The sequence below is a fragment of the Lithobates pipiens genome, unplaced genomic scaffold, assembly GCF_037356315.1.
Source record: "Lithobates pipiens isolate NorthernLeopardFrog02 unplaced genomic scaffold, aLitPip1_a1.2 Scaffold_28, whole genome shotgun sequence".
NCBI lineage: Eukaryota > Metazoa > Chordata > Amphibia > Anura > Ranidae > Lithobates > Lithobates pipiens.
In genome coordinates this window covers 44,137,926-44,158,329 of record NW_027507789.1, presented here as the reverse complement: position 1 = coordinate 44,158,329, position 20,404 = coordinate 44,137,926, and the positions used below count along the sequence as shown (strand labels likewise).

Genomic DNA, 20,404 nt, shown 5'->3' with positions numbered 1-20,404 from the left:
GCCTTTTCCGTCTGGAGTGTTGTATGACATGCACTGGTGTTGGGTGAATTGAGTTCAGATGTGTCACTGAGTTGAGGACTCCTATTTAAATGAATGTAGCCTCAGAAAGTGGAAGTTTCAACCTCCCAGGTAAAGCATGTGGGATTCTGACACAAATGAAGACTGCATAAAGGAAAATGTCTGCCCATTACCTTAGGACCCCACTTCCTTTATACTGTAGGTCACTATGTGATGTATGTACAGAAACTGCACCTGTGGGAAAACATGGGTCACCAGAGGTTGAGACTTAGGCTGAAACACCTATTTGGATATGTTAACCACTTCCCGCCTGGATGTCAATCTGCTATCGTCATATGATGTCCTTCAGAACTGATAGCGCATGAGGAGAGGAGAGCCAATAATCAGCTTTCCTCACAGGGTAGATACGTGATCAGTGATGCCTGTCAGTGCCCACTAATGATGCCTGTCATTGCCCACCAGTGATACCAACCAGTGCCAGCTATCAGTGCCCATCAGTGCAGCCCATCAGTACGGCCCATCAATGCTGCCTATCAGTGGCCATCAGTGCGGCCTATCAGTGCCCATCAGTGCGGCCTATCAGTGCCCATCAGTGCGGCCTATCAGTGCTGCCTATCAGTGCCCATCAGTGCGACCTATCAGTGCTGCCTATCAGTGCCCATCAGTGCTGCATATTAGTGTCTGCTCATCAGTGACCGTCAGTGCCGCCTCATCAGTGCAGCCTACCAGTGCCCATCAGTGTAGCATCAGAGCACATCAGTAATAGAAAAAAAAATTCTACAACTTATAAACTTATTTACAAAATTTTATAACAAAAACTAAAAGAAAACATTTTTTTGTTTGTTTAACAAAAAATAAAAAGCCCAGTGGTGATTAAATACTAACAAAAGAAATTTAGGTTGGGTACAGTGTTGCATGACTGCGCAATTGTCATTCAAAGTGCGACAGCGCTGAAAGCTGAAAATTGGCCTGGGCAGAAAGGGAGTGAAAATGCTCAGTATTGAAGCGGTTAAAGTTTGCTGAGAAGATCTGTTTGTATTATAATCACAGTACCTGCTGACCTAGATTTCTATTACCCTCATGTCATTAGAAGTCTAATACCCCATACACACGGTTGGACATTCCGACCACAAAATCCATCGTTTTTTTTTCCAATGGATTTTGGCCGAAACTTGTCTTGCATAAACGGTTGCAATGTTGTCAGAAAATCCGATCGCTCTGAATGAGGTGACGTCAAACAGTACGTCGGGACTGTAAACGGGCCAGTAGCCAATAGCTTTCGTCTCTTAGGTTATTCTGAGCATGCGTGGCACTTTGTCCGTCGGAATTGTCTACACACAATTGGAATTTATGCGATCGGATTTTGTTGTCGGAAAATTTTAGATCCTGCTCTCAAACTTTGTGCGTTGGAAAAAGTCAGATGGAGCCCACACACGGTCGGATTTTCTGACAACATGATCCGATCGCACATTTTCCGTCGGAAAATCCAACTGTGTGTATGGGGCATTAGCATGTATAGCACACATATTCAGAGGCCTCTTGTGATACTTTCATTGTGAACAACATGTATTCCAGCTCCATGAGCCAAATTATTAGTTGGAACCAAGGCATGTGGTCTACCTCTAAGAATGATGTATGTCTTAAATACAGGGCTGCCAAACCAGCTGTTGACAACAAGAAGAGTCTTTGGGCTCCCAAAACACATTGATTACTCTTTTGAAAGTCCCCCTGACCTCTTTATTGGGATAAAGTCGTATCTGGACCTACAATACAGTTCAAGCCAAGGAGACTGTGGAGTATCAAAGCCACCTGCTTGGAAACTAGATCTCCTACATCAACTACTTTAAGATAGCAATACCAGTAGGATACCCTTGTGGGTCCATCAATATTTTTTTTTATCTTTAAAGTAGAACTAAAGGAAAAAGCATTATTTTTTTTGTTTCATTTTGGATAGAGGAAGAAAAAGTTATGACCCCTGGCATGTTTATTTTATTTTGCCATCTGTGCCACATTGGGGAAATTTCCTTTCATTTCCTATCTCATAGTCAAAATAGGAATTGTTGAAAGTACGGTTTTGGGGACAATCAAAGCTTTGGTGTTTTCTTTCACTTTTTATAAGGCCCCTTTCACACTAACGTCCCGTTCAGGCCCGCCTGTCAGTTTTTCAGGCGGACCTGAACGGGTGCTCCATAGAGGTCTATGGAGCGTCGGATGTCAGCGGTGACATGTCCGCTGACATCCGACCCGCTCCGATCCGAAAAAGTGTGACGGAGGAAAAAGCTATTTTTCCATCCGTCTGCGGATCGGATCGGATGACGACGGGCACTGCGGTCCGTCGTCATCCGATCTCCCATAGGGGAGAGCGGCGCTGTGACAGGTCCGTCCCTGCACAGTGTGCGGAGACAGACCTGTCATCTCCCTGCTCAGCGGGGATCGGCGGAGTGATCCCCGCTGAGCAAACGGACATCCACGGGGCGGATCAGAACTGATCCGCCCCGTGTGAAAGGACCCTAACAGTTAACAGGACAAATGGAGAGGGTAAATCTCCCTAACTGGGGCACAGACAGCAATAAAAATTGATAGGTGTTCCAATTCTTCTTCACTCTATCCAAAGTTAAAAGAAAAGGTTTTGCTGTTAGTTATAATTTAAGTATGTCTTGAAGGGTCAGTCCAACCAAAAGTAATAGTTAAATTATAAATGGAACTTGGTGGGCTAAGTGAACTTTGATTCTAAGCCCTTGTGCACACGGTCGGACATTCCGACAACAAAATCCGTCGGATTTTGTCCGACGGATTTTGTCCAAAACCTGTGTTGCATACACACAGTCGGACAAAGTTGTCGGAAAATCCGATCGTAGGTAACGTGATGACGTTATTTCGTTACGACGGGACTACATTCAGACTAGTAGCCAATAGCTTTGGTCTAGGAATTTGATCTGAGCCTGTGTGGCACTTTGTCCGATCGGAATTATCTACACACAATTGGACAAAGTCCGATCGGATCATATTGTCGGAAAGTTTTATAGCCCAGCTCTAAAACTTTGTCAGTCGGATATTCCGACGGAACAGTCCGATGGAGCCCACACACAGTCGGATTATCCGACAACACGGTCCGATCGGACATTTTCCATCGGAATGTCCGACCATGTATACAAGGGCTTATTGTCCTGAAGAATTATCCATGATTAGAAGACTTCACCCAACACTAGTGTATGTAACCCTAACACCAATCTTCTCTAATGCTCTATTTGGTCTCTTAAAGCTGAACTCCAGGGAAAAAAAAGCACACACGCAGTGGGTCCTCCTTCCTAACTGTGGTTACCTGTTAATTTTCGCTAAGGGATGATGAATAAGATGATATAAGTATTTATTGTACTACTTAATTTCTTGGCAGCAATGTTCTTCTCCATTGTCCGACAATGTAGAATATGGGTGCCCCTCTACATCTTACTGTACAATGTTGGATTGCTGGTCCTGCATTGTACAGAAAGACGTCAGAGAGCTATGACTGGTGGTTTCGGCAGCGCAGTTGCATAAATTGGTGGAAGCCTGAAAGAAGGATGGATATGGAAAGGATAATCACCTTATTCATCATCCTCTGGATAAAATGAGCAGTTAAACTTTGTAGTATAGATGGCCTTTTATGAATATCTACACCATTCAAAGCAGTTTAATCCCATCCACATACATTTCACCCTTGGATTGGTGACAGGCATTCTATGATCTAAAGCAGTGGTCTCCAAACTGTGGCCCACAGTCTTGAATGTGGCCCTTTGCCTTTGCTTGCCTTTATCCGGCCCTTGATGGGCCTATTCACATTGATATGAGAAACTATTCCTTCAACTGACACCAACAATGAGGCATCATTCTTTCCACTGACACCAACTTCCCACGGACACCAATGATTCCATCCAATCTTCCACTGACGCCAACGATGAGGCACCTCCCATTAATACCAATAATGAGGTACTATTCCTCCTCCTAATGCCGACAGGCACTATGTAATTGTTTTACTTCCACTTACCACCAAGCCCAGGGCTTTGTGTATTCCCACTGATGCTGGGGTATTTCCTACTCTCACTGGCCTCAGTCTGACCCCCACCCAAGTCTAAAGAACAGTAAACTGACCCTTTATTGGAAGGTTTGAAAACGTCTGATGTATGATTCTTTATTGTGGGATTTTTTTTCCCTTCCTCTGGATCAACTGTGGGTATAGGATTTTATATATGGAGGTTTTCTATTTGTGTTTTTGTTTTTTCTATGTTGGTTGAAATATATAGACTTGTCTTTTTCAACCAGATTAACTATATAACTAAATGGTTAAATGACAATGACATGCTGAGATTTTATTTTTCTTTGTAGTAAGAAGCAACGAGATTCAAACTATTAAGTCAGAGCTCACACAAATCAAGACAAACATTGATGCCCTGCTGGGAAGGTTGGAGCAGATAACAGATGAACAGAAGTCATGCGCAGGTTAGTTGATGAAGAATGGGGCTTAGCATTAAGCCATTGTTTTACATGAAATTGTTCAGCTCACAGACCTTATTAGTAGGTCCTATATCATGCTTATTTGGAGAATTTTAGGGCGAGATTTGGACAAATTCTAGAATGTATTGTGCCTCTGTCACACTATATTGTCCCTTAACCCAGATAGCAAGCAATTGAGCTGCAAGTTTGAAAATGACTTGCTAAGCTATTGCTAGACTTGCCAGGCTTCACAAGTTTGTTGCACAATTGTAGCAAGTCTGCATTATATGACTCCAGATCAACTTTCTTTGCAAACTTTCTGCAAGTCTGCTGCAAATTCTGGTTCAGTTATGTTGCGCAATAGTCATCCCACCACAGGGGGTCACTGTGGCTGAATTTTCATGGTGTAGACTTGCAGAGCTCCAGCTCTTTGCTCTTGCTAGAGACTTGCCGTGCAAATTTGCTACATATTGGAAAAGTGTCAACTAGAACTTGTACTTCAAGTGCTCTGCAAGTGTACAACTTGCCAGTGAAAATGTGTAGCAAGTTAACAGTCTTACAATGCAACACTCCCACAAATTTGTGGCAAGTTTCCTTGCTATCTGTGAAGGACTCCTGATACTGACATATTGGCATGGGTAACAAAATGGAGTCTGGTCTTGCTCACATTCCTGACCGGGGTCTGGTGACCAAGAATTTCTAATGATCAAAATCTCCACAATTGATTTATAAAAGCTCAGGCTTCGTTCTCAGAGACAATTTTTCATTATTCACTTGTATTCGCTTCTTGTCAGAAAAGAAGATTCAAGCTATAAGGCCGTCCTAGCTCTCATAACAGCTTCAGTGCTGATAAAAGATGTTCAGAAATATCTTATCAGTGTTGTCAGGATTACATAAAGGATAGCTAAATGTTTTTATAATTGAAAGTTTGACTCTCATTCAGCAGCCCAGACTACGTGTCAGTTATAAGGCAAGAGAAAGGGCAACCTCCATAGGGTTGAGTCCTACAGCCTGACACTCAGCTGACATTTCTGCCCTGACAGGGAGAGAATACATGATACAGCATACACTTATCCGGAGGTTTTCCGGCTACATTAATAAAGCAGCCTAAAGCCTGATTAAATGTTATCCTTGGTTGAAATGGGGAAGGTTTATCACGGATTAAATTCTTTATTTTCCTCCAAATTCTACAAACAATACCCATAATGACAACATGGAAGAAGTTTGTTTGAAATCTTTGCAAATTTGTTAGAAATAAAAAAAAATGACACATACATAAGTATTCACTGCCTTTACTTGTTGAAGCACCTTTGGCACCAATTACAGCCTCAGGTCTTTTAAAGTATGATGCTACAAGCTTGGCACATCTATTTCTGGGCAGTTTCTCCCATTCTTCTTTGTAGGACCCCCTCAAACTCCATCAGGTTGGATGGAGAGCGTCAGTGCACAGCCATTTTCAGATATCACCAGAGATGTTGATTTAGGTTCAGTTATTTGCAAATGTGTGCAGACTAAAGCCCTGTGTTTAATGCACATTGTTAATTTGGTTGGTTGCAGGCTGGTTGGTAAAGTAGAGCTTGGAATGTTCCTTTGGTTTTTCCTTGGCCTTTTTTTAAATAGGTTGCCCTCCAATGCTCCTTGCTGTGGAGGCAGTGGCTAACTTTTTGCAATGTTCAATTAGGTTCATTCACAGAGTTGTCCCGTAGCCACTCCTTTGTTTTCTTGTCTGCAGGGTCGTTGTCTTGTTGGAAGGTGAACCTTCACCCCAGAGCACTCTGGAGAAGGTTTGTTATCAAGGATGTCTCTGTACATTGCTGCATTCATCTTTCCCTCAATCTTGATTAGTCTCCCAGTTCCTGCCACTGAAAAACATACCACCACTATGCTTCACTGTAGGGATGGTATTGGTCAAGTGATGAGCGGTGCCTGGTCTTCTCCAGACATGACGCTTGCCATTCAGGCTAAAGAGTTCAATCTTTGTTTCATCAGACCAGAGAATTGTGTTTGTCATGGTCTGAGAGTCCTTCAGATGCCTTTTGGAAAACTCCAAGTGGGCTGACATGAGCATTTTGATGAGGGGGGGTTCTGTCTAGCCACTCTACCATACCAGCCTGATTGGTGGAGTGCTGTAGACATGGTTGTTCTCCTAGAAGGCTTTCTACAGGGGAAAACTGGAGCTCTGTCAGCATGATAGGTTCTTGGTCACCTTCCATAACTAAGGCTTTTCTCCCCAATCGCTCTGTTTGGCAAAGGCGGCCCACTCTAGGAAGTGTCCTGGTAATTTCAAACATCTTCCATTTACTGATGATTGAGGCCACTGTGCTCATTAATGCTGCAGACATTTTTCTGTACCTTTCCCAAAGGTTCTACAGACAATTCCTTGGACTTCCTGGCTTGGTCTGTGCTCTGACATGCACTGTTAACTGTGGGATGTTATAGAGACAGGTGTGTTCCTTTCCAAATCATGTCCAATCAACTAAATTTAGCACAGGTGGACTCCAATCAAGTTGTAGAAACATCTCAAGAACGATCAGTGGAAACAGGAGGCACCTGAGCTCAATTTTAAGTGTCATGACAAAGGCTGTGAATAGTTATGTACACGTGATTTATTTTTATTTTTTTTTCATTTTTAATAAATTTGCAAAGATTTCAAACAAACTTCTTTCATATTGTCATTATGGGGTAATTGTTTGTGGAATTTTGAGGTAAATAATTGTTTAAACCATTTTGGAATAAGGTTGTAACATAACAAAATGTGGAAAAAGTGAAGCACTGTGAATATTTTCTGGATGCACTGTACTCTACTTTAAAAAGATAATAGTGTTACTGTGTATGCTCTTGTTGGGAGATTGTGTGCACTTTCTGTTTTGCTGGCCACACAGTTAAGTGAAAGCATCTTGCCAATGGAAGAATGAAACAGCAATACAAACTTAATTAAAATCCGGGTTGTTCAAAGCTATAAAAAAGGCAACTCGGTTTGTGTTCTTACACATGCCTAGTCTCAGCTGTCTAGAATTTAATTTCTTGATGTTAGAAAATTAAAGGAGCAATTTAATGAAGGTTATATTTCTCCATTTTGGATGGAATAGGGCAAGGTTCAATTCCATGGTGGGTCTTATGGTGGGTCTTAACTGCCCTGTACTCAGGGCAGAGCTTTTCCTTCTTAGTGTCTTGGTGACCAGTTACAGTGGTGTGAAAAAGTGTTTGCTCCCTTCCTGATTTCCTGTTCCTTTGCATGTTTGTCACACTTAAGTGTTTCGGAACATCAAACCAATTTAAACAATAGTCAAGGACAACACAAGTAAACACAAAATGCAATTTGTAAATGAAGGTGTTTATTATTAAAGGTGAAAAAAAATCCAAACCATCATGGCCCTGTGTGAAAAAGTGATTGCCCCCCTTGTTAAAACATACTAGAACTGTGGTTGTCCACACCTGAGTTCAATTTCTCTAGCCACACCCAGGCCTGATTATTGCCACACCTGTTCACAATCAAGGCATCACTTAAATAGGAGCTGCTTGACACAGTAAGGTCCACCAGAAGATCCTTAAAAGCTACACATCATGCCGAGACCCAAAGAAATTCAGGAACAATTGAGAAAGAAAGTAATTGAGATCTATCAGTCTGGAAAGGGTTATAAAGCCATTTCCAAAGCTTTGGGAATCCAGCGAACCACAGTGAGAGCCATTATCCACAAATGGCGAAGACATGGAACAGTGGTGAACCTTCCCAGGAGTGGCCGGCCGCCCAAAATTACCCCAAGAGCGCAGCGACGACTCATCCAAGAGGTCACAAAAGACCCCACAACAACGTCCAAGGAACTGCAGGCCTCACTTGCCTCAGTTAAGGTCAGCGTCCATGCCTCCACCATCAGGAAAAGACTGGGCAAAAATAGCCTGCATGGCAGAGTTCCAAGGAGAAAACCACTGCTGAGCAAAAAGAACATCAAAGCTCGTCTCAATTTCTCCACAACACATCTTGATGATCCCCAAGACTTTTGGGACAACATTCTGTGGACCGATGAGACAAAAGTGGAACTCTTTGGAAGGTGTGTGTCCAAGTATATCTGGCGTAGAAGGAACACTGCATTTCATAAAAAGAACATTATACCAACCGTAAAATATGGTGGTGGTAGTGTGATGGTCTGGGGCTGTTTTGCTGCTTCAGGACCTGGAAGACTTGCCGTGATAAAAGGAACTATGAATTCTGCTGTCTACCAAGAGATCCTGAAGGAGAATGTCCGACCATCTGTTCGTGTACTCAAGCTGAAACGAACTTGGGTTCTGCAGCAGGACAATGATCCTAAACACACCAGCAAGTCCACCACCGAATGGCTGAAGAAAAACAAAATGAAGACTTTGGAGTGGCCTAGCCAAAGTCCTGACCTGAATCCTATTGAGATGTTGTGGTATGACCTTAAAAAGGCTGTTCATGCTCGAAAACCCTCTAATGTAACTGAATTAGGACAATTCTGCAAAGATGAGTGGGCCAAAATTCCTCCAGGACGCTGTAAAAGCCTTATTGCACGTTATCGCAAACGCTTGGTTGCAGTTGTTGCTGCTAAGGGTGGCCCAACCAGTTATTAGGTTTAGGGGGCAATCACTTTTTCACACAGGGCCATGATGGTTTGGATTTTTTTTCACCTTTAATAATAAACACCTTCATTTACAAATTGCATTTTGTGTTTACTTGTGTTGTCCTTGACTATTGTTTAAATTGGTTTGATGTTCCGAAACACTTAAGTGTGACAAACATGCAAAGGAACAGGAAATGAGGAAGGGGGCAAACACTTTTTCACACCACTGTAAGCTTGAGGTTTCATCCAAACTACCATTGTTGCCGACCTTCTCCATTTACTGTATTAGTAAAGAGAAGAACATAATGATATTTGGATTCAAAGTTAAGTTCCATGGCCAAATGCAATCAGTCTTGTATGGTACATTGGGAGCTTGTATGGCTTCTCTGGGAACCTTTACAGTAGGAGGGTCATCATCTCATGTGTAATGTACAAAACCCTCCAATATTCAATGATGGGACTGTTCCCAGATGTCTTCCTCCTTCCTCCAGCCATAACATCAAGAAAGAAGTCTGACTGCAGCCGTAGTGAATTCTCCCAGGACGAAAGCACATCAGAAGCCGGAGACACAGTCACAGATGAACCCATAAATGGAGATGACGGAGATGATCTTGCACAGGATGACTGCACGGATGATCTAGTATGAAATGTAGGTGCCCCTTCATTCTGCTTATATAAGGTTTCCTTTTCCACACAGCATAAGAAGACTTTTGGCTGCCTTTGCTTATTGAATTGCATAGGGAACCTTGCTGTCAATGTACACAAGCCTAGAGATTCAATAACAGCTGTACTTCCAGACTGCAATCCAATAATGCTTTGTAATTGCCCTTAGAATCGGTATAAGAGATTAGAAAATCAAGGTGAAAATTAGTGGATATGTAAAGTCTGGTTTTCTGAGTTGCAGCAAAATAAAACGAGGTCTTAGTAATGCAGGCATTTTTTTAGTTAAATAAAAGTAACAATTTTTCACACGTTGATGAACGTTTGTGTGAACTGCTTTACCAGACAGACCATATGTAATGCTGTCTAGATTCAAACACACAAACACCCATTCCACATTGCATAGCCCAGATGGTGACACTATTGTGTACTATGTAATTCTGTCTAGATAAAAATTCCCATTCCGTATTGCAAAGCCAAGATGGTGACACCACCATACACTATGTAATTCTGCCCAGATTCAAACACCCCTTCCACATTCGTACACATATAGTTACTTAGTTGGTAAGGTTGAATAAAGACACCAGTCCATCCAGTTCAACCTGAGTGAGTGTCTACAATTGTCCCTATCCCTGTACATTGCACACTCACATCAGTCCCTACCCTTAAGGAGCCCACAATCCAAGATCCCCATTCATATACTAGGGCCAATTTAGATAGAAGCCAATTAACCTACCAGCATGTCTTTGGAGTGTGGGAGGAAACTCACGCAGGCACAGGGAGAACATGCAAACTCCAGGCAGGTAGTGTCATGGTTGGGATTTGAACCAGTGACCCCTTTTACTGCTAGGTGAGAGTGCTAACCACTACACCACCGTGCCACCCATATATAGTAATAATATTCCGACCAAAGTTGCAAACAATGCCACTATATTAACAGCGCTACTAAATAAATCTAATAATCCACTAAAAACATGATTAAATAAGCAAAAACTTCATAGAAATTAGAGAGAAAAGGAAAAGTCCATATAGTCCCAAAGATAGGTGATTCTTGGAGTGTAGAGTAGTGCTCCACAAAATTCCCAGAGAAAGGGGGAAAGATCCTTTTAAACAGGTTCACCACACAGCAATCTTGTAAGATAAACCTCGTGCTCTGTGTCGCCCCCTTCAGTCGCATAAAATCACATTCGTATGTGTCATTAGTACCGCACAGTCATATCTCACCGTTCCCCGATTAAAGATGTTTAACAACCGGCAGAAACAGCAAGTCCCGAGAAGACCAGCGTCCTTACACTGACACAGGACAGCTGTACAGTCACGCCCATACGCATTTCGTCATCACGTCTTCGTCGGTGTTAAAGTGAAGTACACTTTAATACATTTTAAATACACTATAGCCCCTTCACACCGACTGTACGCAAATATGCGTCCGAGGCTTGAAGGGGTTATACCAGGGTGATGTCTACAGCTACAGGCATCACCCCAGTACCGTTTTTTAGAGTCAGCGGTTGGCTTTTTAGTGATAACAACCGATGTGGCTAAAAGACGCTCGGCTGTTATCCTAAGAAGCAGGGGGGGGGGCATCAACCCCCCCCCCCCCCCCAACCACCACCTTCTGCGGCTCTCCCAGGCTCTTCTGTCCCACCGGTCCCACTGCCGACACATATGCCAGCTGGCCGAAGACCCAAATGAAGCCAGAATCGGCTTCGATTGGGTCTCCTATTGAGTAACCTGGAAGCGATGCCATGACATCACTTTCGGTTTACTCGGCTGCCAATGGTGCCGATTAAAAAAAAAACCCTAGCGTTCCAAAACGCTGTTTTTGGTGTTTTGGATACTTTTAAGTGCAAAGGAGGGATTTGGGGTCTTGTAGAGTACCTTTCACTACCTATTACTGTCACAAGGGATGTTTACATTCCTTGTGACAGCAATAAAATTGATCAGAGTTTTTTTTTTTTAAAGCAGTGTAAAAACTCAACGAACGCATACGTAAGTCACGCCCGCAAATGTAAACAGTGTTCAAACCACACAAGTGAGGTATCGCTGCAATTGTTGGAGCAAGAGCAATAATTCTAGCAAAGGACCTCCTCTGTATCTCTAAACTAGTAACCTGTAGAAATTTTCAAAATGTTGCCTATGGAGGTTTTCAAGTACCGTAGTTTGTCTCCATTTCACGAGTGTGCGCAATTGCAAAGCCTGACATATTAGATATCTATTTACTCGGCATAACATCATCTTTTACATTATACAAAAAAATTGGGCCAACTTTACTGTTTTGTTTACTGTTTTGTTAATTAGTGAAAGTGTCTTTTTTCCCCCAAAAGATTGAGTTTGAAAGACCACTGTGCAAATACCATGTGACATAAAAAATGTACAACGTTCACCATTCTATTTGATAGGGTCTCTGCTAAAAATATATATATATATATATACATATATATATATATATATAAATATATATATAAATAAATAATAATAATCTATCAAAATATAAAAATAAAAACTATATATATATATATATATATATATATATATATATATATATATATATATATATATATATATATATATATATATATATATAATGTTTGGGGGGTTCTAAGTAATTTTCTAGAAAAAAAAAAGGATTTGAACTTGTGAGCAACAAATGTCAGAAATAGGCTTAAGCATGAAAGGGTTAAAATCACTTTAATGTTTTTATAAATAACTGAATTAATTATTGGTTTTATAGTTTAGAGTCTGGAATTCCAAGCACAGTATATTGACCAGTGTTGTTTGAAATGACAGGGCCATAGAGCTTACCAAGCCAAGCTTCTACTAGCCTTGTTCGGTCAGCAGTGCGGATAAAACACGTGCACTAAATAACTGATTGTAGCTGACAGAAAAGGTATGATTACTCCCAGTGAAAGCCCATTTTGTTCCATTAGAAACAATATTTTTTCAAGTATAATTATTTTCCTTAGAAACCTCATTGTGTGTTTTACTCGGCATAATAAAGTCTCATTGTGTTGGAAACAAGTAGGTTGTTTATTTTTCTGCACTGACAAATAAGTACTTATGTATTATTACACGGACTACTTACACTAGACAACAACATAGAGGTGTTTCTATCCTATTGCACACACATTATAAAAAAAAAAAAAAAAAAAATATTTAGGCCTTAGGATTACTTAAACCCCCCCCCCCCCCAAACACAATATATTTTGTGAAAGCAGAGAACCTGGAGAATAAAATGCTGGTAATTACAATTTTTCAAGTCACACATTATCACAATGGTTTATAAAGCACAACATTTTAGCATAAAATACACTAAAGTAAATTTTAGAGCACACAAATATAATACATTCGCCAATCTATCTGTAAAATGTAAAAGACAAGGTTGCGCCGAATAAATACCCAACTTGTCAAGCCTTTGGACTGCGTGTGCCTGTGGAAAAGCGACAAACTTCTGTACTCTAAATCAGGGATATGCAATTAGCGGACCTCCAGCTGTTGCAGAACTACAATTCCCATGAGGCATAGCAAGACTCTGACAACCACAAGCATGACACCCAGAGGCAGAGGCATGATGGGACTTGTAGTTTTGCAGCAGCTGGAGGTCCGCTAATTGCATATCCCTGCTCTAAATCTTCCATAAGCAACACTTCAAAAGCCCATACAGGTCATCAGTTTAGAGTTAACCATGACTAATTGCTCTCACTCAGGCATGTGTGGCAATATGTGACTTGTGTAGCGCAATTGACATTTTCATGTTTAACTACTTGCTGACCGCAATATGTATATATTTAAGGCGGTTTGCCTTAAATAGAAAAAGATATTAGTCATAACACCGGTATTGTTTTCTTACAGACGGTGGCTGGCTTTCTCACGAAAGCGGTTTGAGCCACCAGCGTTTCTCCGGCTTACCGTTTCACCCGAGAAATGATCTGACTGTGCCACCGGCTGGCCACATAGGTGATCAAACAGTGGATCCACTGTGATCGCCTCTATAGCCTTGGACGCCTGCCGTACATGAACTTTAATGGCATCCCAGTCTCAGTCCGTAGGGTTCAATATTGAGTTGGCCCACCAGGATTGTCTGTGCAGGCCAGTCAAGTTCCTCCACCCCAAATGCACTCATCCATGTCTTTATGGACCTTGCTTTGTGCACTGGTGTGTAGTCATGTTGGAACAGGAAGGAGCCATCCCCAAACTTTTCCCACAAAGTTGGGAGCATGACATTTTCCAAAATGTCTCGGTATGCTGACGCCTTAAAAGTTTCCTTCAGTGGAACTAAGGGGCCAAGCCCAACCCCACACCATAATCCCCCCTCCACCAAATGATTTGGACCAGGTGCAAAGCAAGGTCCATAAAGACATGGATGAGCGAGTTTGGGGTAGAGGAACTTGACTGGCCTGACCTCAACAACAAAGAACACCTTTGGGATGAATTAGAGCGGACACTGCAAGTCAGGCCTTCTGGTCAGACATCAGTGTCTGACCTCACAAATGCGGTCCTGGAAGAATGGTCAAACATTCCCATAGACACACTCCTAAACCTTGTGGATAGCCTTCCCAGAAGAGTTGAATGTGTTATAGCTGCAAAGGGTGGGCCAATTCAATATTGAACCCTATGGACCAAGACTGGGATGTCATTAAATTTCATGTGCGTGTAAAGCCAGGTGTCCCAATACTTTTGGTAATTTGTGTGTGTGGGGGGGGGGGGGGGGGGGGATAAAAAAAATTGGGGGGTTTGGGTAGGCTTTAGGTGCCCATGTTTAACTTTCTTTTACCAAACTTTATTTTTTATCACATAGGGGACTTCTTCTCCCCTATGTGATACTATTTTGGGGTAGAAGGTTCTCTTTAATGAGACATCAGGGGACTTTTAGACCTGGTTATCTCTCTCGTAGACTTTAAGATGTCTCCCCTAATATTAGACAGCTGTTAATAAAAATAAAAAAATCATAGTCCCTGACTGTTTGCCATCAATATATATATATATATATATATATATATATATATATATATATATATATATATATATATATATACACACACACACACACACACACACACACACACACACACACACACACACACTATACTTGTTTTATAAACAAACATATAAACATATTTATGATAATACATAATACACAAAATAGAATTCCCAGAGCACCATGGGTTAGCTAAAGAGATAGCAAGAGACAAAATCTCTTTCTCTCTGAAACTTTGGATTGACCTATTGAATAAGGGATAAATCACATCAATTGAATTATGTGATTTAAATATATATTTGGTCAGTGGGGTGACAAGATCGCATTGCACTAATTGAAGACTGGGTGCAGCTTTCCTCTACTTTGAAAAGTTATATATTATAAATATATATATATATTTATATATATACATATATATATATATATATATGTGAGCAAATATAAAATGATAATTCAATTTAATGTCTATTTTCTTTTTTTTTAGCTTCATCACAGAGTTTGTGATCTCTAGAGGGATCTACCCCATGGATCTGTAAAAGGACTATAAACTAAAAGGTTGCAATTTGCCTCCACGGAACACCAGAGCATCGATTTTGCAGGTTTAAAAATCACAAATCATTATTTATCATTTTATAACATAAGAAACAGTGGTGGGCCTGGTGAAGAAAAAATACTGTGGTACACCACACTGGCTGAAAAAACACGGGGGAACTTTGTCTGATGGAACCATAGAAGCTGCATAGTGTCCAAGATGGAGTCATCTGATGTTCCTCATGCAATGGAATGGCTGGGCAAAGATCTGAACACATTCTGGATTTTAAGATTCTAAATTGGGATTTCCCATTTAGGTCTCTGAGGTGGATAAACAGGGTTTTGGCAACATTAATCTTTTGTGAAGTATGTGTTACCTTGTCTCAATCATGTGGAAGCAAGCAATGGTTCATGAGAAGACAGCCTAAGCTTTTTGGCACCAAAAATTTGTTATGGAACAACTGCAGGCAACAAATAATGCCGATCAGGGAACCGAATTTCTATGTTATCCAGAAAAAAAATTCCACAATGGCTAAGGTGGATGTGTTATTACCATTCACATGTATCAATAGGGCACATGTCTTTATTTTTAAATTGCTTTAATATTTTGTGTGAAAAGGTACATCTTTCTTGCAATGAATTACAAAAACATTGCTCCTGAGTGAAGGATAGGTAGGCTTGATTGCATTATCTCTGGCTATCACGAACATTAAAGAGATGTTGGCATGTGACCTCCCCTATGTGACAGTGCTCTGGCCTGAGGCACCAATCACCAACCCAAACACTGTTACGTGGGGGGAGATGGCATAATGTCATCCCTCATCTAAACCCAGATCTCTAGGTCCCCAGCGCTAATCAGACTTCTAATCAGACTGCTAATTTATCGAGCTGATGGCTAAAATGTAGAACTATAGGCAAACCCTTTTTTAAATTTTGAGTAAGGGAGGAGTATAACCACTGTCAGGTTTTTTTTTTTGTCATTTGTGTCCCATTGGGAAGATTTCCCTTCACTTCCTGTCCCACAGCCAAAATAGAAAGTAAGAGGAAATCCCTGCAAATTAAGTGAATCCATTGGGTCCCCCCAGGTCACCAGAACTACCATCTCCATTGTAAGATTTCCCCTCTATTACTTTTCTGGGGACAACCAAAAATGTGGGATTTTCTTTTACTTTCACTTTTGATGATGACAGTAAACAGAACAAATAGAGAGGGAGATTCAACGGGTGAACGGGTAGAAATAAAAACCTAACCGGTGTTCTAATCCCTCTTCACTCTGTCCAAAACAAAAAAAAGTTTTGTCTTTAGTTATACTTTAAACCATTCCTTTTTAACCATTGCAGGTAGGTTGATACAATTTTCGACATTTTACTGAAGCTCAAACATCTGCCCACCTTAGTCGTGCCCCAAGCCCAGGCCCAATTGCCTACATACTGTTGCAGTTGCCCATTTGTTGTCCTCATATTGTGACATTTGCCCATTTGTTGTTCATGTATTGCCAGTTTGTTGCCCATGTGTTGTAACTATTCCATGCTTGTTGGCCATTTTTTAGTCTGCATATTGTTAGAGCTGTGTGTTTAGAGAACCATATTACGATAGTTTATTCCCCAGCAGAGGTGTTTCTTTCAAACCATAGTACTCTTGGCCCCATATTTTGCTACAATACGTACGGCACTATTAACCCCTAAAAAAAATACCCTCCATTTTGTCACGACATGTACTGCTATTAACTCCACCCCATTCTCAGGCTCCCCAATCTCCAGAATTTCCTATGTATAAATGTTAGGCCCCTTTCACACATGCTGATGGTATGTCCGTATTTCATCCATCTGTTTGCGGATGAAATACGGACATCCATTCATCCCTATGGGATAGCGGGTGTCTGCGGATGAGCATCCGCAGACACCCGCTATTGTCCGCCTCCGCAAATGTCCGATTCTGCAGACGGAGGAAAATCCTATTTTTCTGTCCGTCTGCAGAGCGGATCGGATGAACACGGACACACGGTCCGTGCTCGTCCGATCCCCATAGAGGAGAGCGGAGAGCTGACAGGGCGGTCCCTGCACAGTGTGCGGAGACCGCCCTGTCCGCAGCCGGCTCAGCGGGGACAACGGAGCGATCCCCGCTGAGCGAGCGGATCATCACGGGGCGGATCTTTACTGATCCGCCCCGTGTGAAAGAGGCCTTAATCAGAACTGGATCTTAGACAAGTGGGGATGCAGCACCAGGAGGCTGTGTAAGTATACGTGCCCAGGGGCAGAGCTTTATGCATACACTGTCACTTTGCCCTAAATGGCACTGCTTGCATTGTTTTTTTTGTTTTTTGTGCTTCATTAAAAATATCAAGAGTGCAATTTTCAATACAGTCCTATTTGCTGCAAAGGTGTTGCAATGCGGTGGTTCATGTTGCAACTTACTGCACCAGTTAAAGTACAGCATGCAATACTTTTGTCAGTGGAAACCATTTTATTGCTGTGGTGTGGACTGACACCATAATAAACCAGGCATTTTGTCTTGTCCATGAGTTGGGACCACGCTGGTAATAACTGCCAGCGTAGCCCCAAATCATCTGGTGTGAACAAGCCGCCTTAAAAACGTATTTCCACGTTTGAAGTCAAATTTGAGAAAACTCTACTATATGTTTGTTTTGTGTTCCCACCCATTCACACAACATGCCCAAATTGTTAAAAAATATTTCGTACCATTTTTGATATTTCTAAGGGGGTGTCATGGCTGACTGCACGGTTCTTTGAACAATGTTAGAGTGAGCCTGTGCCAAGTCTGTCCGCATTAACATACAATGCAAGAAGCCAAGTAAGTACACCTTTAGGACTTTTTTAGTGCAAAATAGGCAGAATCTCCTTTAGGGAATTATTGCATTCATTGGGATAGATTTGGCAAATAATGCGAAGGCGATATATGGGAGCCATTGCTGACATGTACTAGCTATATGTCACTGACCCACAACAATTATTCTAACAGAAAATTGAAGAAACCTAAAGTAATTTAGGGGAAGACAAACCCTGACGCTTATTTCAACACAAGTCAGCAATGGCAGCTTCCATATTTCTAGCCCTAGAGGTTCCCTTTAAAACCTGGACAAATCAAAGCTAAACTCCAGGCAAAAGGCTAGCTACAAAGATGATATACATATAAGCTGCTTTACCTACCAAAGGGTTTGTATTTCTGTCCATACAATTCTACATTTACACAGCTCTGCCAGAATAAACAGAGAACAGAAAAAACAACGGCACCAAATTCTCGGTTACCCTTTAGGAATATAGTGGTGTCATCTCCTCACTACAAGCCTGTAATTGGACAGTGAAAGAGCAGCAGGCTAATTTCTTTTTATCTCTGCTCATTCTGCTCTCTCTTAGCATGTTCCTTGCCAACATATTTGAATGCAGCACACCTGACTTGTTCCCCTGTCCTTTCCCCTCCCAGTCTCTGTGCTGTTGTACAGTACAGGGAATAGAATATTCTAAAATCAAATCAAATTCTGGTACTACACTGCTTGCATTATAAGCGCACTAATGAATGCAGAGCTGCATTAATTTGTGTATTTTATATCTGTAAGGAGTCAAGTTTCAAAGTCCCCATAGACAGAGATAAGAGGAAGTCTGGTTGAAATTAGAATTGCCAATTCCCACACTCTCTAGAACTTATCGCAGAAATGTAAGTTAATGCTCAGACAGAAATAAATAGGAGGATTAGGCGTGAGCTGGAGATTTGGTCTAAGCCAGAAAAGGCAACATATGGTCATGAAAGCATAATTCCCAGGGTAATATTGCTGATAAATAGGTATAAGTAAGCAATACTATTGTAGAGGACTGGTGCACTAAAATCCCATCATTGGGTTAAAGGAAGGAACAGTCCACCCAATATTGATATTTCAGTTTTTGGGGATTGAGAAAAAATGATCCACCTAAGCCCTTGTACACACGGTCGGAGATTCCGATAACCAAATCCGTCGGATTTTGTCTGACAGATTTTGTCCGAAACTGTTGTATACACACGGTCGGACAAAGTTGTCGGAAAATCCGATGTGATGACGTTATTTCGTTATGACGGGACTACTACGTTCACGCTGAATCTCCGACCGTGTATACAAGGGCTAACAGTTATATATATCCCACGGGGCAGGGTTTCTCAACCAGAGTTTAACCAGAGGTTTCTAGGGGTAATGGGCAATTTCTACCTCTCAAATAAGTTCCCACTAACCCAATTGATTTTTTTAATCTGTAAGGAGGTAATTCTTCCCAATGATCACAAATGTAAGGAGCATTCTTCCCATTGTCCATCACACTAATGTATTATGTGTTTATAGATATAGTCATTTTTATCAGGGGTTCCCTGAGACCAGAAAGTTATTTCAAGGGTTCCTCTTTGAAAAAAAAAAAGTTGAGAAAGGCTGCCTTGGGGACTCTATTAGGAGGGTCACTGTACTTGTTTCTCGGGTCTGTACATCTGCTGTGCTCATTATATATTTTTTTTATTATATATTATGGTGAATGAAATAGGAAGAGCTGGAAAACCCAAATGTAGATGGGAATACCCAAATCTCCTAGGTGGAGAGCAGAGACATGGTGGACTTAATGTTGGAGCATCCAAAACCAACAAAAAGCCTGTCTCATCCCACAAAGTTCCAAAAATCTCATCCCAAAAAGTTCTAAAATACAGAAAGAATTTTGGGTGGACTGGCTCTTTAACCATATTTTCTCTTTGCTTTTTAATATTATTCTTATAAAAAGTATTGTTTAGATTGAAGCTATCACAGTCACAAAAAAATAAGAAGTCACAGGATAGATAAAGGTTTCTCAATCAGGGTTCCATGGAAACCCTAGGGTTCTACCAGGGGTTCCTTGAGCAATGAGCAGTTTCTGCCTCATAAAATAAGTTCCCACTGACACCATTGATCTTTTCAGCTATCTATAAGGGGGCAATTCTTCCCAATGATCACAAATGTAAGTTGCATTCCTCCCATTGACCATCACACTAATGTATCATGAGTTGTAGTTATAGTAACTTTTAGCAGGGGTTCCCTGAGACCAGAAAGATATTTCAAGGGTTCCTATGTGTTAAAAATGTTGAGGATGGCTGAAAGAGAGGGTAATCTGGTAGAAAAAAAATGTATAATTCACTTTACCTTACTGTGAAATTTGTAAAATATTTTTGT

The 20,404-nt window shown here is 41.2% G+C and overlaps 1 protein-coding gene across 3 annotated transcripts in view; it reads left to right on the top strand.

Moving 5' to 3' along the window:
* RALY (RALY heterogeneous nuclear ribonucleoprotein) overlaps positions 1-19,311 on the top strand; it is a 361,366-nt gene extending 342,055 nt beyond the window's left edge. For 2 of the 3 annotated variants that reach the window (XM_077459153.1, XM_077459151.1), the window contains 3 exons: positions 4,381-4,494; positions 9,536-9,714; positions 15,185-19,311. In XM_077459153.1, coding sequence (XP_077315279.1) covers positions 4,381-4,494; positions 9,536-9,711 — 290 coding nt within the window. In that variant the 3' untranslated portion in view covers positions 9,712-9,714; positions 15,185-19,311. The remainder of the gene's footprint in view (positions 1-4,380; positions 4,495-9,535; positions 9,715-15,184) is intronic. The other variant, XM_077459152.1, reaches the window with a different exon arrangement.
* Positions 19,312-20,404: the final 1,093 nt, after the last annotated feature.